This window comes from Phyllopteryx taeniolatus, chromosome 5, assembly GCF_024500385.1.
Source record: "Phyllopteryx taeniolatus isolate TA_2022b chromosome 5, UOR_Ptae_1.2, whole genome shotgun sequence".
Lineage (NCBI taxonomy): Eukaryota > Metazoa > Chordata > Actinopteri > Syngnathiformes > Syngnathidae > Phyllopteryx > Phyllopteryx taeniolatus.
In genome coordinates, this window is record NC_084506.1 from 25,809,984 (window position 1) to 25,835,152 (window position 25,169).

The 25,169-nt window shown below is 45.6% G+C and overlaps 2 protein-coding genes across 7 annotated transcripts in view; both read right to left on the bottom strand.

Annotated features, from left to right (window-relative positions):
• Nucleotides 1-2,361, bottom strand: part of igf1ra (insulin-like growth factor 1a receptor) — a 129,393-nt gene extending 127,032 nt beyond the window's left edge. Inside the window, exon 1 of the mRNA XM_061774167.1 lies at nucleotides 1,590-2,361. Coding sequence (XP_061630151.1) covers nucleotides 1,590-1,701 — 112 coding nt within the window. The 5' untranslated portion in view covers nucleotides 1,702-2,361. The remainder of the gene's footprint in view (nucleotides 1-1,589) is intronic.
• Nucleotides 2,362-16,243: 13,882 nt separating this feature from the next.
• LOC133478288 (uncharacterized) lies at nucleotides 16,244-23,735 on the bottom strand. 6 transcript variants are annotated; one of them, XM_061774176.1, is made up of 6 exons: nucleotides 21,945-23,735; nucleotides 21,756-21,872; nucleotides 21,402-21,662; nucleotides 18,493-18,631; nucleotides 17,593-18,356; nucleotides 16,244-16,827 (listed from the first exon to the last, which is right to left on the bottom strand). In XM_061774176.1, the coding sequence occupies exons 4-6, from the start codon at nucleotides 18,526-18,528 to the stop codon at nucleotides 16,449-16,451; spliced, it is 1,179 nt and encodes a 392-aa protein (XP_061630160.1). In that variant the 5' UTR covers nucleotides 18,529-18,631; nucleotides 21,402-21,662; nucleotides 21,756-21,872; nucleotides 21,945-23,735; the 3' UTR covers nucleotides 16,244-16,448. The 6 variants fall into 6 exon arrangements, with proteins under 6 accessions (XP_061630160.1, XP_061630161.1, XP_061630164.1 ...); XM_061774177.1 differs by having other exon boundaries at nucleotides 19,496-21,662; XM_061774180.1 differs by lacking the exon at nucleotides 18,493-18,631 and having other exon boundaries at nucleotides 17,593-18,152; nucleotides 18,215-18,356; nucleotides 21,945-23,734.
• Between the last annotated feature and the right edge of the window lie 1,434 nt (nucleotides 23,736-25,169).

Below are 25,169 nucleotides of genomic sequence, written 5' to 3' on the forward strand. Positions count from 1 at the left end.
GGAGACTGAGGTTTCCTGTCTTTAACACCATGGAGTTATGGAGACAGATCCTAGTCAAGTGGACTCCGAGGGCTGCTGCAGCAAAGTGGAGAATGTGGAGGATAATACTGCCATGAAAACAAAAGGCAGACTACACCGCGGACCTCTCACCGGCCAATCACAGGCCACATACAACACCAGTAGCGGAGAATGAGGGTCTCCTGAATTAGGTGACTAAAGGTGGTTGCAGTAAAGTGGAGACTGTGGAGCATAATACTGCTATTAAAGTGAAAGGGAGACTGCACTGGGGACTGGCTGCCAGCCAATTACAGGGTACATACATACTGTGCATACTGTAGAACAACAATTCTCACGAATGAGGGTCTCTTGAATTAGGAAAGTGAGGACTGCTGCAGCAAAGTGGAGAATATGGAATCCAATACTGCAGCGTCCTGAGCGAAGGCACAGCAAACAGTGTCCGCTAACATTAGCATGGCACAGGGCATAGCTCCACATGCCTCCGTTTTGGCTGGTTGGTTCTGGTTTGAAACATCACTACTGTGAAAAACACGCCACATTGAACAAACAAGTTTCGTTTTTCCTCTTCGGGCGAAAGGCAGACTATACCATGGACTGGTTACTTGTGTTCATGTAGAGACAGGCAACACCAATAGCGGAGAACGAGGGTCTCCTGAAATCGAAGACTGAGGGCCGCTGCAGCAAAGGGAAGACTGTGACGTATACATACTGGATATTATTGCCATGCGTTTTTGTCATTTCTAGTCATTTCAGTATCCTCAAATGTTACAATGACAAATCTGCTCAACATACGGGCAGCCAAGCAGTGGTCTAAACCTAAATTACGAGACTGAGGGCCGTTGCAGCAACGTGGAAACTGTGGGATAGAGTGAGGGTAACAGCGAAGGGGTAATGTGTTTTTTTTTTTACCTAATCTTTCATCATTTGGAAGAGGGGAAAAAAAGGTGAAATGTGGGTCAACTGGTAGCATGGAGGCTGAATTTTCACCCAAAAGGAAATGATGCACTTCACTCAGGGCAATTTAGAGATAAGAATGTTATGTTGACATAAAACGTGATCTGGTGTTGTCGAAAGGTTGATTCTGCTCGTAGATTTAATATTGCATCACAGTCGATGTGTGACGAGGAGGAGAGCAGATGTGTGTCATTGAACGCAGCAAAATGGCCACATGGACCGGGTGGTACTAACCTTCATCCTCGGCTTTTCAGAGCGAGGTTAACGTGTGTCCTATTACCATATCTATTTCAAATTATCATCATCATCATTCTCATCCGCATCACAATTACAATAGTAACACATGGTTGCGCACGGTGAAAAACAATTCTGCCACGATTGAACGGGGTTTGAACGCACCACCATGGGCAGCCAATACGCATTCCATTTAAAGTCACATTTTTCCATTTATAATAATAATAATAATGTAATGTTGAATGTATATGTAAAGATTTATAACTGATGTTCGCTTTAATTTTAAATTGAGTTTTCTGAATAGCTCGTGTTTACTAAAATGTGTTCCGTTGGATTAAAAAATATATATAATAATATTTAAAAAGAAAAAAAGACATACTTACTCTCGCCATATGAGGTCCACATGCACATGGTGGAAAGGGTCGTCAACACAGCCCAAAACAAGACAGTGCTGCTGCCCATTAGTAGTTTGTCAGCCCTCATGTTCCTTATCATTAAAAAAATTCTAAATATGATAACAATTAATAAATTTAAAAATGTAAATAAATCCAAGAGAACGTTAAGACTAACGACAGATCTCCGGAACAAATGGGGGGAAGAAAAAAAGAAAGAAATGTAGTCTAAATGGTGTGGGTTGAATTCTTGTCCACTGGGATTTTAAATAGAAATAAATTAAGGGGTGAAAGGATAAAAAAAAAAATGTGGGCGAAAAAGGTCGTATTATTTCCTCCAAAGTGCACTGACTGCTATGGACGCAGCAACACGACGATGGTAATCCCCGTCTTCAGTCTCCATGTCTTCTTCCAACAACAACAACAAGGCCTCAGAATGGGGTTCTATCCACATTATATCAGCACTTCAATTCGACTCTCATCACCACCATCCTCATCATCAGCAGGCGTGAAAGCCTCTCGCGTGGAGCAGAGAGGGAAACAAAAAACACCCAAGAAGAAAAAGAAGGGTGGCAACTGCGTGATGGTACTATGGGGTCAAAAAAAATAATAATAAATGAATGAAAAGCCTGCCTGGAGGGTGTCTTTACACCGGGAAGCCAAGTGAGCAGCACCGGTGTTTGGGTGCCCGTCGTGGTCCTGCCTGTGGAGGTTGAAGGGTGGGCTTGGGTGGAAATGTGCCACGCAAAAAAAAAAAAAAAAAAAAAAAAAAAAAAAAAAAGCAGAATGGGGCTGGAAAGCGTGGGTACGCTCACGTCTTTTTCCACTACGGACGTCTTTTTGGTTTTTCGTCGTCGAGAGAAAATGGGGGGGGGGACAAGTCCACGTCGCAGCTGCTCAAATCCCACGGTGAGAGTGTGCGACTGGGTCCTCCGTGGAATATCTGCTGTAAACAAGAGTCGGCTTCTGTCGCGCGTACACGCACACGCACAGTGCTTCGGATAAGGTGGCTGGGCGGAAAAAGCGTAGTGGATTTAGGACCCAGGGATGGCTTCCCTTCCCATCGCCGCGACGTCAATAAAGGCAGCACGCTTTGAGCGTTTATTCGGTATACGGCTCTTTTTTTTTCAGGGAACTCGAAGAATAACTAGGGCGTACTGTATGGTGTGTGCTGTGTGTATGTTTGAAAAGGTGCTATGTGAATAAAGTTAGGATTATTATTATCATTATTATTAATTCAGTACAGTAGTAGATGGACTGGTGTAGTGTTGGTAACGTTTCCATAACTAATGCCACTTTTGGCCTTCTATTATGACCTTAAGCTGAATTTTAAGGATATCAAATTTGGATATCCAGAATATCAAATAAATGCTCAAACACCTTTGATATCCTACATATCAAACAAATGCTTTCCATAAAGCTGTTTAAGCATTTATTTGATATCAAGGATATCTTGCTTGAGGTCCATGTACTAGTACGCTTTGTCCTCATTAGAAGAACAACTCTGTCTTACAAGTAATGTTTTTTTCTACTATTAGTGCCACTTTTGGCCTACGAGTACGACCTGAAGCTGAATATCAAAGATATCGAATGTGGTATGTATAATCAAATAAATGCTCCAACGGCTTTCTATCAAGAAGTTTGAGCATTAATTCAATATCCAGCATAGAGGTTACATAATACACTCTTTGTAAGACACTAGTAAGACACTTTAATGCACTAGTAGACTGGGCTGCACTAGTAGAATGACAAGGACACGCTAATAGAATGATTGTGTCTTACTAGTAACATTTTCTCCACGACTAGTGCCACTTTTGGCCTAGTAGTACGCAATTAATCCTTACGAGTGTATTACTGTGCTGCACTAGGAACACTAGTAGGCCCAATTAGTGTGCATGTGTCACACACGAGTAGCCTCCTGGACCCTACTAGTAGCGCCAAAGTGCACACTAATAGTTTTACCTCACTAGTAACATATAGGTGTCCTACCAGTATGCCAAAGTTGTCCTACTAGTGTGCAGAAATGTCATAGTAGTAGTAGAAGGCAGTATTGGAAATAATGTTACAAGTTCTATTAGGGCACCCTAATCGTTTACTAGTGAGGACAAAGAGCATACTAGTACATGAACCTTAAGATGGATATCAAAGCTACTGAACAAATAATTAAACAGCTTTCCATAGCATGATGCCAGAGTAGTTAGCACATCAGTCTCTATTTTAACAAATGTGAATGTGAATCAGAATCATCTTTATTTTCCAAGTATGTCAAAAACACACAAGGAATTGGTCTCCGGTAGTTGGAGCCGCTCTAGTACAACAACAGACAGTCAATTGACAGAGAATACTTTTGAGACATAAAGACATACAAAAAACACAGTCACTGAGCAATAAAAGGTTACCATTAATGTGGCAATGCCAGTTCAAATTTTTGACAATTGCGCAAAAAGATGCAGAGTCCTCTAGCAATCAGAGCAGTTTGAAATGACTAATAGAACAATAGTCCGGTGCATTAGCCATTATGCAAAGGGCACAGAGACTTCAAGAAATGTATACAGTTTCTGCAGTTAGTTTAAAGTGACTAGTAGTGCGATAATCTGGGACAATGTCCATCCATCCATCCATTTTCTGAGCCGCTTCTCCTCACTAGGGTCGCGGGCGTGCTGGAGCCTATCCCAGCTGTCATCGGGCAGGAGGCGGGGTACACCCTGAACTGGTTGCCAGCCAATCGCAGGGCACATCGAAACAAACAACCATTCGCACTCACAGTCATGCCTACGGGCAATTTAGAGTCTCCAATTAATGCATGTTTTTGGGATGTGGGAGGAAACCGGAGTGCCCGGAGAAAACCCACGCAGGCACGGGGAGAACATGCAAACTCCACACAGGCGGGGCCGGGGATTGAACCCGGGTCCTCAGAACTGTGAGGCTGACGCTCTAACCAGTCGGCCACCGTGCCGCCTGGGACAATGTCAATTGTGCAAATGTTGCAGATGCTACTCAGGCACATGAGTGGCCAGTATTGGTCGACAACAAATATGCAAATAGTGCAGCGTGGCGAGACTACTACAGTGAGTACACGAGTAATGTATAATTGGGCCGTCAGAGATGTGACAACAAACTCAAGACAAAAGTGGCAGCATGTTGCAATGGAGTTGTAAGTTAACTGTTTAGGAAGTTAATGGCAAGAGGGAAGAAGCTGTTGGAATGTCAGCTAATTTTAGTTTTTATTGTTCGGTAGCGCCTACCTGAGGGAAGGAGCTGGAAGAGGTGGTGACCAGGATTGCATGCGCTTGTCTTAGTTCTGGCAGCATGCAAGGTAGGTGGGTACCGACAATCCTTTCAGCAGTTTTGATTGTCCGTTGCAGTTGGAGTTTGTCCTTTTTTGTAGCAGCACCAAACCAGACTGTGATGGAACACAGGACTGATTCGATGACTGCTGTGTCGAACTGCTTTAGCATCTCCCGTGGCAAGCCGTGCTTTCTCAGAAGCTGCAGGAAGTACATCTTCTGCTGGGCCTTTTTGAGGATGGAGTTGATGTTCAGTTCCTGAGAGACTGTAATTCCCAGGAACTTGAAGGTCGCGACGGTTCACACAAGGCAGTTGGACAGCGTGAGGGGCAGCTGTGGCGAAGGATGCCTCTCTAAGTCCACGATCATCTCTTCAGTCTTGAGCGTGTCCAGCTCCAGGTTGTGTCGGCCGCACCAAAGCTCCAGCCGCTCCACTTCCTGTCGATTTGCAGACTCGTCACTGTCTTTGATGAGACCGATGACAGTTGGGTCGTCTGCAAACTACAGGAGTTTGACAGTCGGGTGCGTTGAGGTGCAGTCGTTCGTGTAGAGAGAGAAGAGCAGCGGTGAGAGGACACAACCTTGGGGTGCCCCAGTGCTGATGCTGCGTGTGGATGAGGTGGCCTCCCCCAGCCTGCTGTGTCCTGCCCTTCAGAAAGCTGTAAACCCACTGGCAGATGGCAGGCGAGACGCTGAGCTGCAGAAGGATGGAGGAAAGGAATTCAGGGATGATGGTGTTGAACAAAGAGCTGAAGTCCACGAACAGGATCCTCAAGTTGGTCCCCAAGCCGTCGAGGTGTTCGAGGATGAAGTGCAGTCCCATGTTGATGGGTTGCTGGTTGATTGTCTAAGGGTGTCCTGCGATTGGCCAGCGACCAGTCCAGGTCAGGGTGTACCCAGTCCCTGCCTCTTGCCCAAAATCCTCTGACAAAGGCTTCAGCTAAAAAACAAATGGATGGATGGATTCCCATAGATGAGACCTGAGCAAAAATGTGTCCCATTTCAGCATCTAACACCTACAGTCTGCTTTTTCTTTCTTTCTTTGTATATAGTACATATGACATATATACATTTTTATGTGCATTTTACCTATAACCTGTTTGCAATAAAGTGAACCTCTCTCAGCACTTCAGTGGGGCAGCGGTTGCAAAGTTGCCATGGCACAGCCAACCACCACGAGCTCCAAGTAAAATGTGACACGGAGTCTTTCAAAGATAACAAGCAACCCAAAAAGAATGACTGACGGATTTGTCCTGTTTTCTATGCAGGACAGGGTTTGTCCGACGTTTTGTATGACGTCGAGGGGGCACCCATGCAGGAGTATTGTGTCATGTACTGTAATTGTGAATTACTTTGGCTTTCATACATTTACTTGTAAAGGTCTTGGATCCTAATTCATTCATCAGTTTTTTGTTTTTTTTATATCAACCCACTTACTTGTTATTGTTATATAGTCTATAATTGTGAAGAATTTAATGCAACCTCACTATGACTCAATGTTCTCCATACTGTTAATTACACTGGGTTGCAATTTGTTTTTAAATTGTAAGTTGCCTAGACTTTTTTCAACAGATTTAAGAATGACATCCGTTTCTCTTATTTGTAACAACGCATTAATCAAATGTTACAAACTTCTCTTACTGTAAACTGAATAGTAGACAAAAGTAAAATGAAGTACCCGTACATTGAATGTTTAGTTATCATTGTTAAAACTTCAGGGCATGAACTTCCGTTTATTTGAACCTCTAAAGCGAAAGTACCTGTACATGTAAACAAAAACGTAAAAGAAACGTGGCCATAGTTCAAAAGGTTGACCTGATTGAGCAAAAAACAATGTGATATTTGGATTCAATCTTAAAAAATGTCCTAAATCAGCTATAAATCTTAGACAATAAATGCGTTGTTATCGTAGATAACACCGGTAGTGTTATCTACAATAATGTGTTCAGAAATAATGTAATTTTAGACAAACACGGTTCCATGAAAATGGTCTACTTTCGCCCTCTACTGTACTTCTGACATCACTACAGTTCCATGCACACAGTAGTTGATATTGTCTCTGAATAAGCATTACAGTGTTTCCCAACCTTTATTGAGCCAAGGCACACATTTTATATTGGAAAAATCTCACGGCACACTACCAAACAAAAATATCTCAAAACGCATAAACTGAAACGTGACGACCTCGTCTCAATCTTCTCACAAATTTTACTTGTGAAATCTTGGCGACACGGGTTAATTGTACCTTCTGCCAGGTAGTGCAAGAGCATTTCCTTGTTCTTGTTCCGTTTATGTGTCACTGGCATAAAAACATGAATATACATTAATTGTAGTCAAATAATTTTTCAGTAATTAAGTAAAACCTGATCATGTCCCACGGCATACCTGATGGTCACTCACAGCACAGTGGTTGGGAATTATATAAACCAATAAGTCATGCTATGTATTTGGAATAATATTCATTACTTTTAAGTGCAAGCGGTACAGTGAGCAACTGGTTAGGACATCTGCCTCACAGTTCTGAGGACCCGGGTTCAAACCCGACCTTTCCTGTGTGGAGTTTGTATGTTCTCCCCGTGCCTGCGTGGGTTTTCTCTGGGTACTCCGGTTTCCTCCCACTTTCCAAAAACATGCACGGTAGATTAATTGAACTTGAATTCCTCCACTTGGGGCAGGATCTCATCCCCGACCTGGAGATGGCATGCCACCCTTTTCCGACTGAGGACCATGGTCTCAGATTTGGAGGTGCTGATTCTCATCCCAGCCGCTTCACACTCGGCTGCGAACTGCTCCAATGAGAGTTGGAGGTCACGGCTTGATGAGGCCAACAGAACCACATCATCTGCAAAAAGCAGAGATGCAATACTGAGGCCACCAAACCGGACCCCCTCTACGCCTCGGCTGCGCCTAGAAATTCTGTCCATAAAAGTTATGAACAGAATCGGCGACAAAGGGCAGCCTTGGCGGAGTCCAACCCTCACCGGGAACGAGTCCGACTTACTGCCGGATATGCGGACCAAACTCTGACTCCGGTCGTACAGGGACCGAACAGCCCGTATCAGGGGGTTCGGTACCCCATACTCCCGAAGCACTCTCCACAGGACTCCCCGAGGGACACGGTCGAACGCCTTCTCCAAGTCCACAAAACACATGTAGACTGGTTGGGCGAACTCCCACACACCCTCGAGGACCCTGCCGAGGGTGTAGAGCTGGTCCACTGTTCCACGGCCAGGACGAAAACCACACTGCTCCTCCTGAATCTGAGATTCGACTTCCCGACGGACCCTCCTCTCCAGCACCCCTGAATAGACCTTACCAGGGAGGCTGAGCAGTGTGATCCCCCTGTAGTTGGAACACACCCTCCGGTCCCCCTTCTTAAAAAGGGGGACCACCACCCCAGTCTGCCAATCCAGAGGCAATGTCCCCGATGTCCACGCGATGTTGCAGAGGCGTGTCAACCAGGACAGCCCCACAACATCCAGAGCCTTTAGGAACTCCGGGCGAATCTCATCCACCCCCGGGGCCCTGCCACCGAGCAGCTTTTTAACTACCTCGGTGACCTCAAACCCAGAGATAGGAGAGCCCGCCTCAGAGAACCCACACTCTGCTTCCCTGTGGGAAGGCGTGTCGGTGGAATTGAGGAGGTCTTCGAAGTATTCTCCCCACCGACTCACAACGTCCCGAGTCGAGGTCAGCAGCGCCCCATCCCCACTATACACAGTGTTGGTGGTGCACTGCTTTCCTCTCCTGAGACGTCGGATGGTGGACCAGAATTTCTTCGAAGCCGTCCAGAAGTCTTTCTCCATGGCCTCACCGAACTCCTCCCATGCCCGGGTTTTTGCTTCAGCGACCACCAGAGCTGCATTCCGCTTGGCCAGCCGGTACCCATCAGCTGCCTCAGGAGTCCCACAGGCCAAAAAGGCCCGATAGGACTCCTTCAGCTTGACGGCATCCCTCACCGTTGGTGTCCACCAACGGGTTCGGGGATTGCCGCCACGACAGGCACAGACCACCTTACGGCCACAGCTCCGGTCGGCCGCCTCAGCAATGGATGTCCTCCGCCTCCCCCGGAACATGAGCAAAGTTCTGTCGGAGGTGGGAGTTGAAACTCCTTCTGACAGGGGATTCTGCCAGACGTTCCCAGCAGACCCTCACAATACGTTTGGGCCTGTCACGTCGGACCGGCATCTTCCCCCACCATCAGAGCCAACTCACCACCAGGTGGTGATCAGTTGACAGCTCCGCCCCTCTCTTCACCAGAGTGTCCAAGACATGCGGCCGCAAGTCCGATGACACGACCACAAAGTCGATCATCGAACTGCGACCTAGGGTGTCCTGGTGCCAAGTGCACGTGTGGACACCCTTATGCTTGAACATGGTGTTCGTTATGGACAATCCGTGACGAGCACAGAAGTCCAATAACAGAACACCGCTCGGGTTCTGATCGGGGGGGGCCGTTCCTCCCAATCGCGCCCTTCCAGGTCTCACTGTCATTGCCCACGTGAGCATTGAAGTCCCCCAACAGAACAATGGAGTCCCCAGCGGGAGCGCTCTCCAGCACCCCCTCCAAGGACTCCAAAAAGGGTGGGTACTCTGAACTGCTGTTTGGTGCATAGGCACAAACAACAGTCAGGACCCGTCCCCCCACCCGAAGGCGGAGGGAGGCTACCCTCTCGTCCACCGGGGTGAACCCCAACTAAAGGAACCTGTGTTTTAAAATCTCCTAACTCCCGTGGTTCCAAGCGTGTTCGTTTTCGTGAAAGAACTTCGTTCACAACAATGTATCAAAACCAACCAATTTATTCCTGACAGAGGAGTCTATACATTTGCAGAGCTCTGGGTTCGTAACTACCCTATCTTATCCTTAGCAGATAAAGTAGTCGAACTGATTACTATCTGATTCTACCCCAGACTTATACAATGTTTCAAACGGGCCAGTATGTAATCGCTGTCGTCTGATTGGTCCGTAATCTGACGTCATCGTTGTCCTGCAGAATGATGACCATTTGATCTGGCTCCAGACTTCTGCTCCAGGTGTCGCCTGCAGATGTCGGCTCACATTCCTGCATTCAATGTTTATAGTGGCTCCCCGCAGTTCCTTTCTTCCTTGAGATGTGTCTCCAAATACCACCTGATGGGGGAGGTTTTCCTGCAATAAAACTCCTACCCCCTTATCTGATTATACTGTAATACACATCCTCTTCCAAACTAGTTAGACCCTGAAACTCTATATTATATTCTATTACATATAGAATTACATATTAGAATATAAAGTATTCTATATTCCCTTCACAACGTACAGGCGCCGAGCCGGGGGGCAATAAGTATACCCACACTTGCTTGGCGCCTCTCACCATGGGCAACTCCAGAGTGGAAGAGAGTCCAACCCCTCTCGAGAGGACTGGTACCAGAGCACAAGGTGACCACTGTCATCGGCCTCATCAAGGACGGTGACGAGTCTGCATATCGACAGTAAGTGGAGCGGCTGGAGCTGTGGTGCGGCCGACACAACCTGGAGCTGAACACGCTCAAGACTGTAGAGATGATCGTGGACTTCAGGAGGCATCCTTCGCCACAGCTGCCCCTCACGTTGTCCAGCTGCCTTGTGTCAACCGTCGAGACCTTCAAGTTCCTGGGAATTACAGTCTTCAGGACCTGAAGTGAGCGATCAAAATCAACTCCGTCCTCAAAAAGACCCAGCAGAGGATGTACTTCCTGCGGCTTCTGAGAAAGCACGACCTGCCACGGGAGCTGCTGAGGCAGTTCTACACAGCGGTCATCGAATTAGTCCTGTGTTCTTCCATCACAGTCTGGTTTGGTGCGGCTACAAAAAAGGACAAACTCCGACTGAAACGGACAATCAAAACTGCTGAAAAGATTGTCGGTAACCCCCTACCCACACTTGAGGACTTGCACGTTGCCAGAACTAAGACAGAAGCGTGTAAAATCCTCTCGGACCCTCCACATCCCGGTCACCGGCTCTTCCACCTCCTTCCTTCAGCTAGGCGCTACCGATCAATGCAAACTAGAACTAGCAGACATTCCAACAGCTTCTTCCCTCTTGCCATCAACTTCTTAAACAGCTAACCTACAATTCCATTGCAACATGCTGCCAATTTTTTTTGTCTTGAGTTTTGTCGTCACATTTCTGGCAAATTATACATTACTCGTGCACTCACTGTAGTAGTCTCACCACGCTGCACTATTTGCCAATCTGTTGTTGACCAATACTGGCCACTCATGCCAGAGTAGCATCTGCACCACTTGCACACTGATTGAGAAGTATCTGCAACATTTGCACAATCGACATTGTCCCAAATTATCGCACTACTAAATGCACTTTAAACTGCATACATTCCTTGAAGTCTCGGCGCCCTTTGCACAATGGTCATTGCACCGGATTATTGCTATATTAGTCATCCAAACTGCTCAAAGTGCTAGAGGACACGGCATCTTTTTGCACAATTGTCAAAAAATAAAAAATAAAAAAAATGTACCGGCATTACCAGATTACTAGCAACCTTTTATTGCGCAGTGACTGTTTTTCTCAATGTCTTTATGTCTGTTGTCGTACGAGAGCGGCTCCAACTACCGGAGACAAATTCCTTGTGTGTATTTTGGACATGCTTGGCAGATTTTGTGATTTTGCCTCAAATCAGTTGATTATGGTAAAACAAAGCACAAAGATTTTAGGCAATAAAATTGTTATTTTTTATTAACGAACTACAAACAGAAAAAAAATTATGTATAAAAATAATAAAATAATTCTTCTCCTACCACAATTGTTTCAGAAAGTCACCAGTGCAAAATAACAAAAAAAAGCAGCAATGTAACAAAAAAATATAACGTCAACATCACAACAACAAATACCTTCCATTGCACGATATTGTCAAAAATAACATGAGTAGTGCAAATAAAGTTTAAACTACAACCCTAATTCCAATGAAGTTGGGACGTTGTGTTAAACAAATAAAAACACAGTACCTACTAGTACCTGCACTCTTTTACTACGAAGCCACGCTGTTGTAACACATGGAGAATGTGGTTTGGCATTGTCTTGCTGAAATAAGCAGGGGCGTCCATGAAAAAGATGTTGCTTGGATGGCAGCATATGTTTCTCCAAAACCTGTATGTACCTTTCAGCATTAATGGTGCCTTCGAGGATGTGTAAGTTACCCATGCCATTGGCACTAACACAGCCCTATACCATCACAGATGCTGGCTTTTGAACTTTGCATCCATAACAGTCCAGATGGTTCTTTTCCTCTTTGGCCCGGAGGACACGACGTCCACAATTTCCATAAAAAATTTGAAATGTGGCCTCGTCGGACCACAGAACACTTTTCCACTTTGCATCAGTCCATCTTAGATGAGCTCGTGCCCAGAGAAGCTGGCAGCGTTTCTGGGTGTTGTTGATAAATGGCTTTTGCTTTGCATAGTAGAGTTTCAAGTTGCACTTACGGATGTAGCGCCAAACTGTATTTATTGACATTGGTTTTCTGAAGTGTTCCTGAGCCCATGTGGTGATATCCTTTACATATTGATGTCGGTTTTTGATGCAGTGCCACCCGAGGGATCGAAGGTCACGAGCATTCAATGTTGGTTTTCGGCCTTGCCGCTTACATGCAGTGATTTCTCCAGATTCTCTGAACCTTTTGATGATATTATGGACCGTAAATGATGAAATCCCTAAATTCTTTGCAATTGTACGTTGAGGAACATTGTCTTTAAAGTGTTCGACTATTTTCTCACGCACTTGTTCACAAAGAGGTGAACATCATCCCATCTTTGCTTGTAAATGAACTTTGAATTTTATACCCAATCATGGCACCCACCTGTTCCCAATTAGCCTGTTCACCTGTGGGATGTTCCAAACAGGTGTTTGATGAGCATTCCTCAACTTTCTCAGTCTTTTTTGCCACCTCTCCCAGCTTTTTTGGAACATGTTGCAGCCATAAAATTCTAAGTTAATGATTATTTGCTAAAAACATAAAAGTTTATCAGTTTGAACATTAAATATATTGTCTTTGTAGTGTATTCAATTAAATATAGGTTGAACATGATTTGCAAATCATTGTATTATGTTTTTATTTATGCTTAACACAACGTCCCAACTTCGTTGGAATTGGGGTTGTATAATTTTCAAGAATTTAGTCGGGAAAAAATATATATTAAAGAGTTACAGACACCTGTTTTTGGCTGTCAAATGCATTTAACTCATTCACTGCCAGCCAGACGTCAAAGCAGAGTTCCCCATATTGCCAGCTATTTTAAAGCATTTTGACAGCTCTTTCAAGACCCACAGTATATTGTAGAAGTAGAAGTAGATTCTCTTCTTTAAAAGAAAATTATATTTAAGGAGACAATGCTCTTTAACTGCTCATCCTTGTCATGGTTTTTAAAATAGATTTGTATGGTCTTGGTCTTATCTCTGTCTCGGCTTATCTCGTTCTTGGTCTTGCCTCGGTCTCGACTCCGAAAATCTTGGTCTTTTCTTGGTGCGTTCTGGTCTCGGGCAAGTCTTGGTCTCAGATAGTATGGTATTGAGCACAACACAAAAACCATGGCAGGTAGACTTCTCATGTTCCTCACTTAGGGATGCTTTGATGAGACTCCTGACGTGTGGTTCCTGTTTGTTTCCTTTTAGCAACATGGGTCAGTGGAGGTTACATGATGGTGACTGCAAAGGCTGTTTACTCGCCAGCTTGTTTGAGATTTCAACCCTCTTGCGTATCTTCTCAATTTTCTTATTGGTAAGTATCTGAAATTTAGATTGACTGATGAAGCAGTCTAGCTCAAAGTCAGCTGGGATTCGCTCCAGATCACCCATCATCCTAATGAGGACAAGTTGGAGAGAAAATGGATGAGTGGAAGTAGCTGAAACTATGAGGCTTAAAGTAGGCTTGGTGTGGTTTTGGGGCTGCTTTCTTAAATGCGGCATGAGGTCCTGAATTTGTGCTAGGAACAACGAAAGCTCAAGATGTACCACCTCGTGGAAGAAAGCTTGGTCTCGGCAACAGGTCACGGGTCTACCAACAGGATAATGACCCAAAACACACAGCTAAAAAGAGCCCGAGGAGCCCTGATCTCTCTGTGGAGTGTGGAGAAGGCACACCCTTCAAACCTGAGAAACATACATCAGTTTGCGCTGGAGGAAGTCAAATATCTTTCGGCATGTTCAAACATGGGTAAGACAATTTTGGACCACACTTTCATATAATTAAGCACATGTTGGCACACTTCCCCATTGTTGGTACAGTTCCCCATAAAATAAAAACTGTGAAACACAAAGGAGGCTCTTTCATGTTCTGTTGCTGCATTACCTCATTCAAGGAGCTGGCCAAAATGCATTTCATCTCATTGAAATACTCAAACCATTTGATTGCAGTGATTGCTTCATAAGGTTCTGTAACAAAAAATGAAGTTAAGGATACCATAATTTTTGTCCAGGCATTTTCACTAGTTTCCTTTTTAATAATTCAAATGCGCCAAAATAAAGCAATGGCTGATTTTCAAAGCAATAATGACCTTGTAGCATCTTCTTGGCTTAAAACAAAGTGTATTTTTCCCCACTACCAAATGTGCTCAACCAAGCCTCTGGTGAATAAACTCTCTGAGGTTTGTTCTATGCTGCTCAATATTAAAAGTAACAAAATGTTAAAAAGTTAATCTGGCCATAAACACTTTGACCAAGCAATAGTCCTGGAGTCATGAGTTGCACCTTTCCAACAGGCAACTGACTGACAGAAAGTGCGAGAAGTCTCGTCTCGGGCACACATTGTACTGCCAATACTTCTTTCACTACACATACGAAATCTGTCTCGTAAAATTACATGACAAAGTAATTCAGAAGATCGTTCCTATAAAAAAAGGAATTGTCTGGCTGGCCTCTGTATTGCTTGAATACAGCAATATAATACATATACCGTATTTTCACGACCATAAGGCGCACTTAAAAGTCTTACATTTTCTCCAAAATGGACGGGGCGCCTTATAATGCGGGGTGCCTTGTGTGTGCACCGAGTTCCAACATCTATAAATGTTGTGTGATTAGCGCTCCACTTGGCATTTCCTGCCGACACGTTGCTTACACAGAGGAAAAGCGGACGTGGCTGAGGACAGGGGAGGAGGACTCTAGAGCCACGGCCGTGCGCCGGGGTGTTTTTTTATTTATTTTTTCATACCACTTGACTGACTGGGAGCATTTCTGGGGTGTGCATTGTGCAAAACATCGGTTTGGCCATGGACCCCCGAAAATGTCACCTACAAAGAGACACGCTTACGAAGCACAGTTTAAACTGCAAGCTATCAGTTACGCGGAGGAACATGGGAATCGAGCAGCCGCGAGAGAATTCAAGATCAATGAATCCCTGGCTCGTAAGTGGAGGAAGCAGGAAAACGAGCTTCGCCAAGTCAAGAAGACAAAGCTGAGTTTCCGCGGGAAAAAAAGAAAAACAAAACGCGGAAACAAGGCGAGGTGGCCCGAGTTGGAAGACCAACTCGAGCAATGGATTAATGAGCAAAGAACAGCCAAGGAGAAGCGTCTCAAGTCACCATTCAACTGAGTGCAATAACTCGGGGCTTGCCATCATTCCGGGAGGCTTGACGAACCGCTAGACATCTGTGTAAACAGGACGTTCAAAGTGAAGTGACTGGCATGGGAGCCATGGATGACAGATGGCGAACACAGCTTTTCTAAGACGAGGAGGCAGCGCCGGGCGAGTTACGCCACAATTTGTGAATGGATTGTGGATGCTTGTTCGAGCTTTCGCATGGCAACAAGACTGACTCGAACCTGCCGTGTTTGATTGAGAACTTGCCCAGCTGTTCATTTCGGATACAGAAGATGAGGACTTTGATTGATTTGTTAATGAGGATTGATCAAAAAATAACGTGAGTACATTGTTAAATACTTCAATAAAGTACAACCGAACTCAGTTTTGGTCCCGCTGCCTTGTTAAATACAGTGTTTTAGCGTGCATGCATGCTACCGTATATTTTAAGCTAGCGTATATTTTACCATGCCTGTGCCCAATAACACTGTGCGCCTTATGTATGTGTTAAATACAGAAATAGACCCCGTAATGGAGACTGCTCCTTTTAATACGGTGCACCCTATGGTCGTGAAAATACGGTAATAGATTATATAATATAAATTTGTCATGAATGGAACAAAGGACAGTACCCAAAATGCACGACTCCAATACAAATGGACAGTTTAAAAAAGAGAGGTTTAATAAACGAGCAGAGGTCGGTACACAGGGAGGCAATCCGAAAAAGGCAACAGTATCCAAAAAACATGAGGCAAAGAGCCAAGGTCAAAAATCAGAATAGTTTCTAGTCTTACTATGAGTCTTAACCCCGCCCCCCCAACCCCCTTAACGGCCGGCCCCAGACGGCCCCGGAGCCCCAGGATGCGCAACATGGAAGTCCCGAATGAGGGAGTCATCCACGATAAACCCAGACGGCACCCATGAACGTTCCTCAGGCCCGTACCCCTCTCAGTCCACCAGATATTGAAACCGCCTCCCCCTCCCCCTCCGACGAGACGACAACAGCCGCCTCACCATGAAGACATGGCCCCCATCCACGAAACGGGGGTGAGGAGGGGGTCTGGAAGGCGGGACCAGAGGGGACTCCCAGGCGGGCTTGAGCAGGCTGACGTGAAATGCAGGACCCTCATCGACCTTGAGAGCCTAAGGTTCATGGTGACAGGGTTGATGACCTTTGTGATGGGGAAGGGCCCAACGAACCTGGGACCGAGCTTCCGGGACTCCGCCCGGAGTGGAATATGCTTGGTGGAGAGCCAAACACGCTGTCCCACTTTGTAGTCCGGGGCCGGTGTCCTCCTACGGTCAGCTGCGGTCTTGTAGGATCGTCCTTGGCGTAGCAGCATCTGGCGGCCTCGCTCCCAGGTCCTCCTGCAGCTGGTACTGTGGATTCTGGGGCAATGGCAGGAAACAGAGATGGTTGGTAACCATGCACAATGTGAAAAGGCGATAGACCAGTGGATGCAGAGGGGAGAGAATTGTGAGAGATGGGCAAAGTGAGGATGGGAGCGGAGGTAAAGCCCGATTTCAGTTTCTGTAAAGCTGACTGACAAACCGGGTTCCACACAAAGGGTCTGTGTGGCGAGGTAAGATCATGCAAAGGTGAAGCTATAGAACTGAAATTTCTAATGAATTTTCTGTAGAGGTTTGCGAACCCTAAGAACCTTTGTACATCCTTGCGTGACGTGGGAGTAGGCCAATTAATCACGGTATCGATTTTGCAAGGGTGCATTTTGACTTCACCTTGAGCCAGCACGAACCCCAGAAAAGAAACGGACGCCTTCTGGAACTCACATTGCTCAGCCTTTACATAAAGTTTATTCTGCAGTAACCGCTGCAATACAGAGCGGACATGAATAATGTGAGTCTCCTCAATCTCAGAGAATATCAAAATATCGTCCAAATACACAAAAACATACAGATTCAACATGTCACGCAGGACATTGTTGACAAGGTTTTGGAAAACAGCTGGAGCGTTAGTGAGTCCAAAAGGCATTACCAAATACTTAATGTGGCGTTGGTGTGTTGAATGCTGTTTTCCATTCATCCCCCTCCCTTAGCCTGACTAGATGATACACATTTCTTAAGTCTCGTTTGGTGAAAACCTTGGCTCCCTCCAGGAACTCAAAGGTGGTGGAAATGAAAGGAAGAGGGTACCTGTTTTTTACAGTTATCTCGTTGAGATCCCGGTAATCGATACAGGGTGGCAGGGTCTTGTCCTTTTTGTCCACAAAGAAAAATCCTGCTCCCGCAAGGGATAAAGATGGGCGAATGATCCCGGCTGCCAGTGATTCTTCCTCATAATCCTTCATGACCTTGTGTTCCGGCCTTGAAAGAGAGAACAACCTCCCCCGAGGCAGCAAGTCAACTGCACAGTCATAAGGTCTGTGGGGTGAAAGGGATTTAGCTTTGGATTTGGAAAGAACTTCTTTAATGTCATGGTAACAGGTGGGCACTTGAGCCAAGTCAGGATCAGATTCAATAAATGCAGATGTATGAATCTCTTGATGTGGAGAGCATAGTGTTACTTTAGGAAGAACCTGGGTAGGGTCTTCCTTAATAATATTAAGACTCACCGCTCCCGTACCCTTGTTACCGGCACCGGCAACTTTGACGTGACAGTTGCTCACGGAATGACCCAACTGCCCGCAGTAGAAGCACCGCCCTTCCCTCAGCCGGCGTTGACGTTCCTCAGGGGAGAGACGGAACCTGCCCAGCTGCATGGGTTCATCCGTGGTGACGCTAGCCAGTGGATTGAGACTGGCAACAGGGGATCTACCTTGGTTTGGCTGGTCACCGAGGCTCGTCCTCCAAGTGCGCGGTGACGCATCCTTCTGCCGATCTCCATCCACCTCGCGATCCAAAAGCCTTTTGTCGATCTTTACGGCGAGAGCGATGAGTGTCCAAGTCGGTCGGCAGGTCTAGTGGGACCAAATGATACTTGACGGCGGGGGATAGTCCTTGAAAAAATGCATCGAGTAGTGCCCTGTTGTTCCACTGACTCTCAGCTGCTAGAATGCGAAACTCAATCACGTAAATCTGACACCCTGCACTTGCCTTGTTGTAAGGTGACAAGGGAGCGAGCTGCCTCATGATCTGGTGTGGAATACTGAAAAACTTGCTCCATAGTCTTTACGAAAGAAGCCCAAGAATGACACGCGGCAGAATTGCGGTGACTTTACTTCACTCACCACAGCTGTGGCAGAAAGAAAAATCAGGACAGTAGTTGAAGCAGCTAGAAGCATTGCTACTGTATCACATGCCAAGTTGCCAAAGATGTATGGGGCAGAAGCTGTAGGCTCTGCAGCTTATGTGTAAAAATTGTTGTGCACTTATTGTGTAAAAATTATGAGGTGGCTTATGGATGCGGCGCAGGCTTCACAGCTCTTAGTTGTTAGGAGCTGAAGGAGACGCAACTTAGTGACAACAGAGTGACAATTTTGACGATGAAGCAGACTGAAACGCAAACGCTCTGCCTTTAGGTGGACAAACAGAGAACAAACACCATGTGTCAACCTGTGATGCACTGTGGACGAACTGCTTTTTGGAGTGGCACTAATCATTTGGGTGTAAAAGGGCCAGATGAATTGCTTGCATTTCACTTGAAATATTCGTATTAGATTTTGTTCTATGCTATTTTTTTACCTGAGGCTTAGAATTTTACCGATTATATTTGAATTCTATTATTAAAATGGTTTATTCAACAAGTGTGGTTTATCACTTTTTCCGACTGACTATTATGTTTTCTGTGTGATTTTTGTCCAAAGTGTTACTGTAGTACGTAAAATGTAAAATTAATAATGACTACATTCACACGTGAAGTTGTGTTGAACAAAATGACACCAAACAAGCCAAGGTAAACCATTTTTCTTTTAGGTGAAATATATTGATAAACATAAAAGTAATAAAAAACGGCCAATTTGAGCCCTGACTCTGGAAGGTTAAGTTACAAAATTTCTCTGGTGGGTTGCCTCAATGTAGTGAAACTTCACGGAATGTAGAATAACTTCTCGATGAGCTCAGTCCATTTTCCAGGTAGCTTGCCCAACACCGTTTGTACCTTTGCGGCCAACGCAGGTTGTCAACTTGCCAATGAAGTGAACTTGACGATGCTGCAAACACAGAGTAAATTATCATCTTGTTTTGGGCGGGCAGACGTGAAGAAGAGAAGTGGCCCAAAAGGGTAACGTGGGTCCCCCTTCCCATGGGCTCAACACCCGTGGGAGGGACCATATGGGTCGGGTGCAGTGCGAGCTGGGCGGTGGCCGAAGGCAGGGACCTTGGCGATCTGATCCCAGGCTACAGAAGCTGGCTCTAGGATCGTGGAACGTCACCTAGAGCCTAGGCTCCCGAACTGGTGTGTGAGGTCAAGAAGTTCCGACAAGATATAGTCGGGCTCGCCTCCACACACGGCTTGGGCTCTGGTACCAGTCCTCTTGAGAGGGGTTGGACTCTCTTCCAATCTGGAGTTGCCCACGGTGAAATGCGCCGAGCAGGTTTGGGTATACTTATTGCCCCCTGGCTCATTGCCTGTACATTGGGGTTCACCCCGGTGGACAAGACTGTCGCCTCCTTCCGCGCCTTCGGGTGGGGAGACGGGTCCTGACTGTTGTTTGTGCCTATGCACCAAACAGTAGTTCAGAGTACCCACCCTTTTTGGAGTCCTGAGCGGGTGTGCTGGAGAGCGCTCCCGGTGGGGACTCCCATCGTTCTGCTGGGGGACTTCAATACTCATGTGAGCGTGATTGGGAGGAATGGCTGCCCCCCCGATCAGAACCCGAGCGGTGTTCTGTTATTGGACTTTTGTGCTCATCACGGATTGTCCACAACGAACACCATGTTCAAGCATAAGGGTGTCCACACGTGCAGTTGGTACCAGGACACCCTAGGTCGCAGTTCGATGATCAACTGTGGTCTTATCATTGGACTTGCGCCTGCATGTCTTGGACACTCGGGTGAAGAGAGGCGCAGAGCTGTCAACTGAACACCACCTGGTGGTGAGTTGGCTCCGATGGTGGGGAAGATGGTGGTCCGACCTGGCAGGCCCAAACGTATTGTGAGGGTCTGCTGGGAACGTCTGGCAGAATCCCCTGTCACAAGGAGCTTCAACTCACACCTCTGGCAGAACTTCACCCACGTCCCGGGGGAGGCGGGGACACTGGTTCCGTGCCTCCATTGTTGAGGCGGCCGACCAGCACTGTGGTCGTAAGGTGGTCGGTGCCAGTCGTGGCGGCAATCCCCAAACCCGCTGGTGAACATCAGCGGGTCCACCATCCCGCGTCTCAGGAGGGGGAAGCAGTGCACCATCAACACTGTGTATAGTGGGGATGGGGCGTTGCTGACCTCAACTCGGGACATTGTGAGTCGGTGGGGAGAATATTTCAAAGACCTCCTCAATTCCACTAACACAACTTCCCATGAGGAAGCAGAGTCTGGGGTCTCCACACAGGGGAGGCCGGATTTGAATCCGGGTCCTCATAGCTGTGAGGCAAATGTGGTAACCAGTCGGTCACCCTGCCTCATAAAATTAGATGTTACTAAATTGATATTTTTTCACAGGCACCTCGCATACTTTAGATTTCATGTTATATATTGATGTGTCTGACTTGTACTTGTAAGTGAAGGCATGATTCATTCATGAGTTTGTGCGTTTCTTCAACGTGCAAGAGTAAAGTTGCCATTAAAGTATCTTTATGTTACAAATACGCAAAAACTTTCGCATGAGGTGAGGACAAATTTGCAGAATTAAAAATAACACTTTCATTTTTTAATGGCTGCTTATTCATTTTGATAATAAACAGAATATCAGTCAAAGTGCATTAAATACACTATAAAAGCTATAAAATGTTATGTATTTTCTTGAGTGAAATTCCATTGGAATTCTGGCTCCCACAGATTTGTGTGTACTGCGGTAAAGCAGCTAAATGGGCAACCGCGTTATGGCACAACTCTTCCCCAGTACTCACGTCATTTAACTACTTTTCTGCCAAACTAGAGGTCTTTGATCACCACGTTCAGGGCAGGAAAGCCCCTCACCGCCTCCTTACGCTCACTCAAGGCGACAGTTCCGTTGCCTCCTATTCAGTTGATTTCCGAATCCTTGCAGGTGAGATGACGCTGCACTAAGGGGGATTTTCCTGAACAGTCTTTCAGAGCAGCTGAAGGACGAGCTCGCTGCTCGGGACGAGCCCTCCTCACTCGACCATCTCATTTCCCTATCCATTCACCTTGACAACCGGTTAAGGGAAAGAGCATGTGAGAGGGGTGTTAGAGCACGTAAAATGATTTCCTCCATAGGCACTGCCCCGTCAGCACCTCACCCGTCTTCTGCACCTCCGACTGCCTCTGCGTCACCCCCCACTGCACCAGATGAGCCCATGCAACTCGGTAGCACGAGACCAGACCCCCAGGAACGTCAGCACCGTTTCACCCAGCATCTGTGTATTTATTGTGGCAAATCAGGCCACTTCTTTGCCACGTGCCCTTTGCTACCAAAAAACCAGGCTTACCACAACCCGAGAGCGCCGTGGTGAGCCGAACCACCATGTCCTCAAGCTCTCCCTCCCGTATGACTGTTCCCGCTTGCATTCTCGATCCAATTTACAACACACCCATAGTTGCCTTTATAGATTCTGGTGCAGACAACAACTTGATTCACAAAGGATTGGCACATCAGCTCCAACTCCCTCACCAGCCACTCCCTTCACCGAAGAAAGTCACAGCCCTGGATGGGTGAGTCATCTCCCCTGTCACGCACCAAACTGTTCCATTTACGCTGCTCATCTATGGAAATCACCATGAGGACAGTCCTCTTTTTGTCATCCCTTCCCCTGAGACCCCACTCGTCCTCGGAATTCCCTGGCTCAAGAAGCATAACCCTGCCATAGACTGAACTCACTTATCAATCACTGGATGGAGCCCTCACTGCCATTCACACTGCCTGCTTTCTGCCATGCCGCCCTCCAGTAAACCTCCATCACCTGCAACACCAGTCGGCCTCTCCCGGGTACCTGAAGAATATCATGTTCTCTCCCCTGTTTTCAGTAAAGACCTGGCCATTTCTCAAAAAACACAAATCTACAGCTTATACAATATAAAGGGCTCCATAGAACACACTTTACTCAGTACACTATGCATAAAATGGGCTTCTCTCCATCTAATATATGCGTGCAATGCACCAAAAATACCCCAGACACCTATTTTCATGCTATATGGGAATGTACACCAATTCAATGATTTTGGTCTTCGGTTATACAAAAACCCAACTACAAGAAACATCTCATTGCTGTGCTTGCCACAAAGTTTTCTCCAGTAAGTACTAATTAGTTTTGCTTGGGGGCCAAATACTAATTTCACTCAACAGAATGCACGACATTTGATTACTTTTTTATAGTGTGTTTTTATGCATTTCTCAATGACATTCTGACCATTACCCTACACCAAAAGAATAGAAATTGGATTCTGATTACTCCCCCCATTGTCGGTCCTTGCCTGAGCACCAACATTTCAGAACATTATGAAATCCAAACGACAATAAAACTAAACGTGGGATGTTAATCGGCAACTGTTGATTTCTTTGTGAGACTTACAAAATTCAGCAGGTCATTATTCCCCCCACTGTATGTGTAAATGTAATAGCGCTAACAAACCAATGTGCTCAGTGTGAAAGGCCCGCACGGCAGAGCGCAAGGACGATAAGGCAGCCCAATGCGGCCAGTGCCGACCGTGCCCAACTGGAAAGCTGAAAGTGCCGACGTAGCAGCCCACAAGGAAGTCGGGAGGCTTTCCCCGCAACTCGGCAATATGTATTTGTCATCGTTGCAAAAGAAAGCCCCGGCTTTGCTTATTTTAAGGAATAGTACTGACACAGCAGCTAAAAAAAAAAAATTGGGACTTAACTCATTTCACAGCATGATCTCTGAGTTTATAAACCCATTTGTGAGCTATACAGTAGTTCCATGAAAAATGCTTTGAGGTGTATTTCAGGCTGAGCAGGGAGCAGCTTGAAAGCCTACTGCAGAGACATCTCTGTATATCATTTTTCTATTTTTGATTATGACTTCCTCCATTTGCTCCCTGCCCATTTACAGTACAAGTCCACCAAAACAGCACTCAGAAATCACTCCGCCAGCCCCTCTCCTATTGAAGGAGCTTTCTGACGTCACGGCGACACCACACCAGAATGGAAAATGTTTCTATTCGAGTGCGTGTCGTGTCCCGTCAGCTGCCCTCTGCATTTGCCGTGACACAGGATTCAGTGGTCGCGCCCTTTAGCACATACACAACAAATGGGAAAGTCAACGGCCGCTTGCACGTGGCGAAGTGCGGTGTAAAAAAAAAAAAAAAAAAAGGCCTTTAAGAATATGGGAGAATATGCCCCATTATGAATATAATGATGAATATATGTTGCAGCACCTGAGGGCAATTAGCACACAGGTGGCGAAGATTTAGTTAAGTGGTGAGGAAGTGTGGGGGCCATACTTTTCTTTTCACAGACACATGGCACAAAGTTGGTGGTGGGGCCATTTCTTCTTTTGTTGGATAACTTTGCCTGTTTATTCCACAGTGGCCCTGCTCCATGCATCAGTAGCATGCTGACACATTTATTTCCTTTTTGTCACGGTCTCCAGTCCTTTTTGTTTGTTTGTTTGACTTTTTTTTTTGGTGCAAAATAAAGCTTGTGGTATGTCACCTCACCTCTTTTGTTTCATGGTGTCCTTTTATATGTTGCAGTCTCCTAATAAGCCAAGGAGTCCATAACAGTTATGGTTTCCCAGAAAGGGCCATTACGACTGTGAAACCATACACAATACAGTACTGTAAATGTATAATCCATATATTATTACATACTGTATGCTCAGAGTGGGGTAGTAACATGCTGCATTTAAATATTTGGTACAATTGTACTTGTCAGAGTAGATTCAATACAAGGTACTCTTTACTCATACTCGAGTATTTTTTATTAAGAAGGAATGCTACACGAAACTCCCTAACATTGAGCTACATTGCACTCGCTAGTTTTGATTGCATCGCGACAGAGTTGAGACACACACTCAGTTTGAAAGTACAAACATGTGCAAGCATCAACCAGTCACGAGCTTGCATTGAGTGAATCGTAAATGGTGAACCACACAAAACACCAATTCAATATGTGCAATAAGATGATGCAAAACAAGTTAAAACACAGACACAACTACTATTGCACAATGGGGAAATGCAAACAACAGTAACAGTAATGATAAAACATGCAATTAGGTAGCTAATTACCCTGTTACTGTAGGAAAAACCAAGTGTGCCAGTTGCCCATCTCCAGTCTTGACCTTAACTTGGATTGCTGGCTTAAAGACTATCTAAAATTGATATCAATGAAACAGGCAACTGCTGTTTTGCAAGATCGAGGCAATGATCATAAAAATGTTTTGAATCACATTTTGACATTCTTGGTTGAGTAATAAAATGGATGAGACATGCTATGACATGCATTTATAATGACACGCTGTTATATTTAATTACGCTGGATCTATATCGCTGGTGTCGAGCCGAAAAATCCTAAATCAAAATTTTGTAAATGTCATTTTCTTTTCACAAATCTATTCCACTGGTCAGTCCCCAGGGGTTTGATATTTTTCCAAATTATTGACTGATCTTAAGTGTTGAAAATAGCTTACTCTCTTTGACAATGCAATACTAATAGATTTTTGGGCGGTACAAAGATTTCACCCGACGGCAGCAAA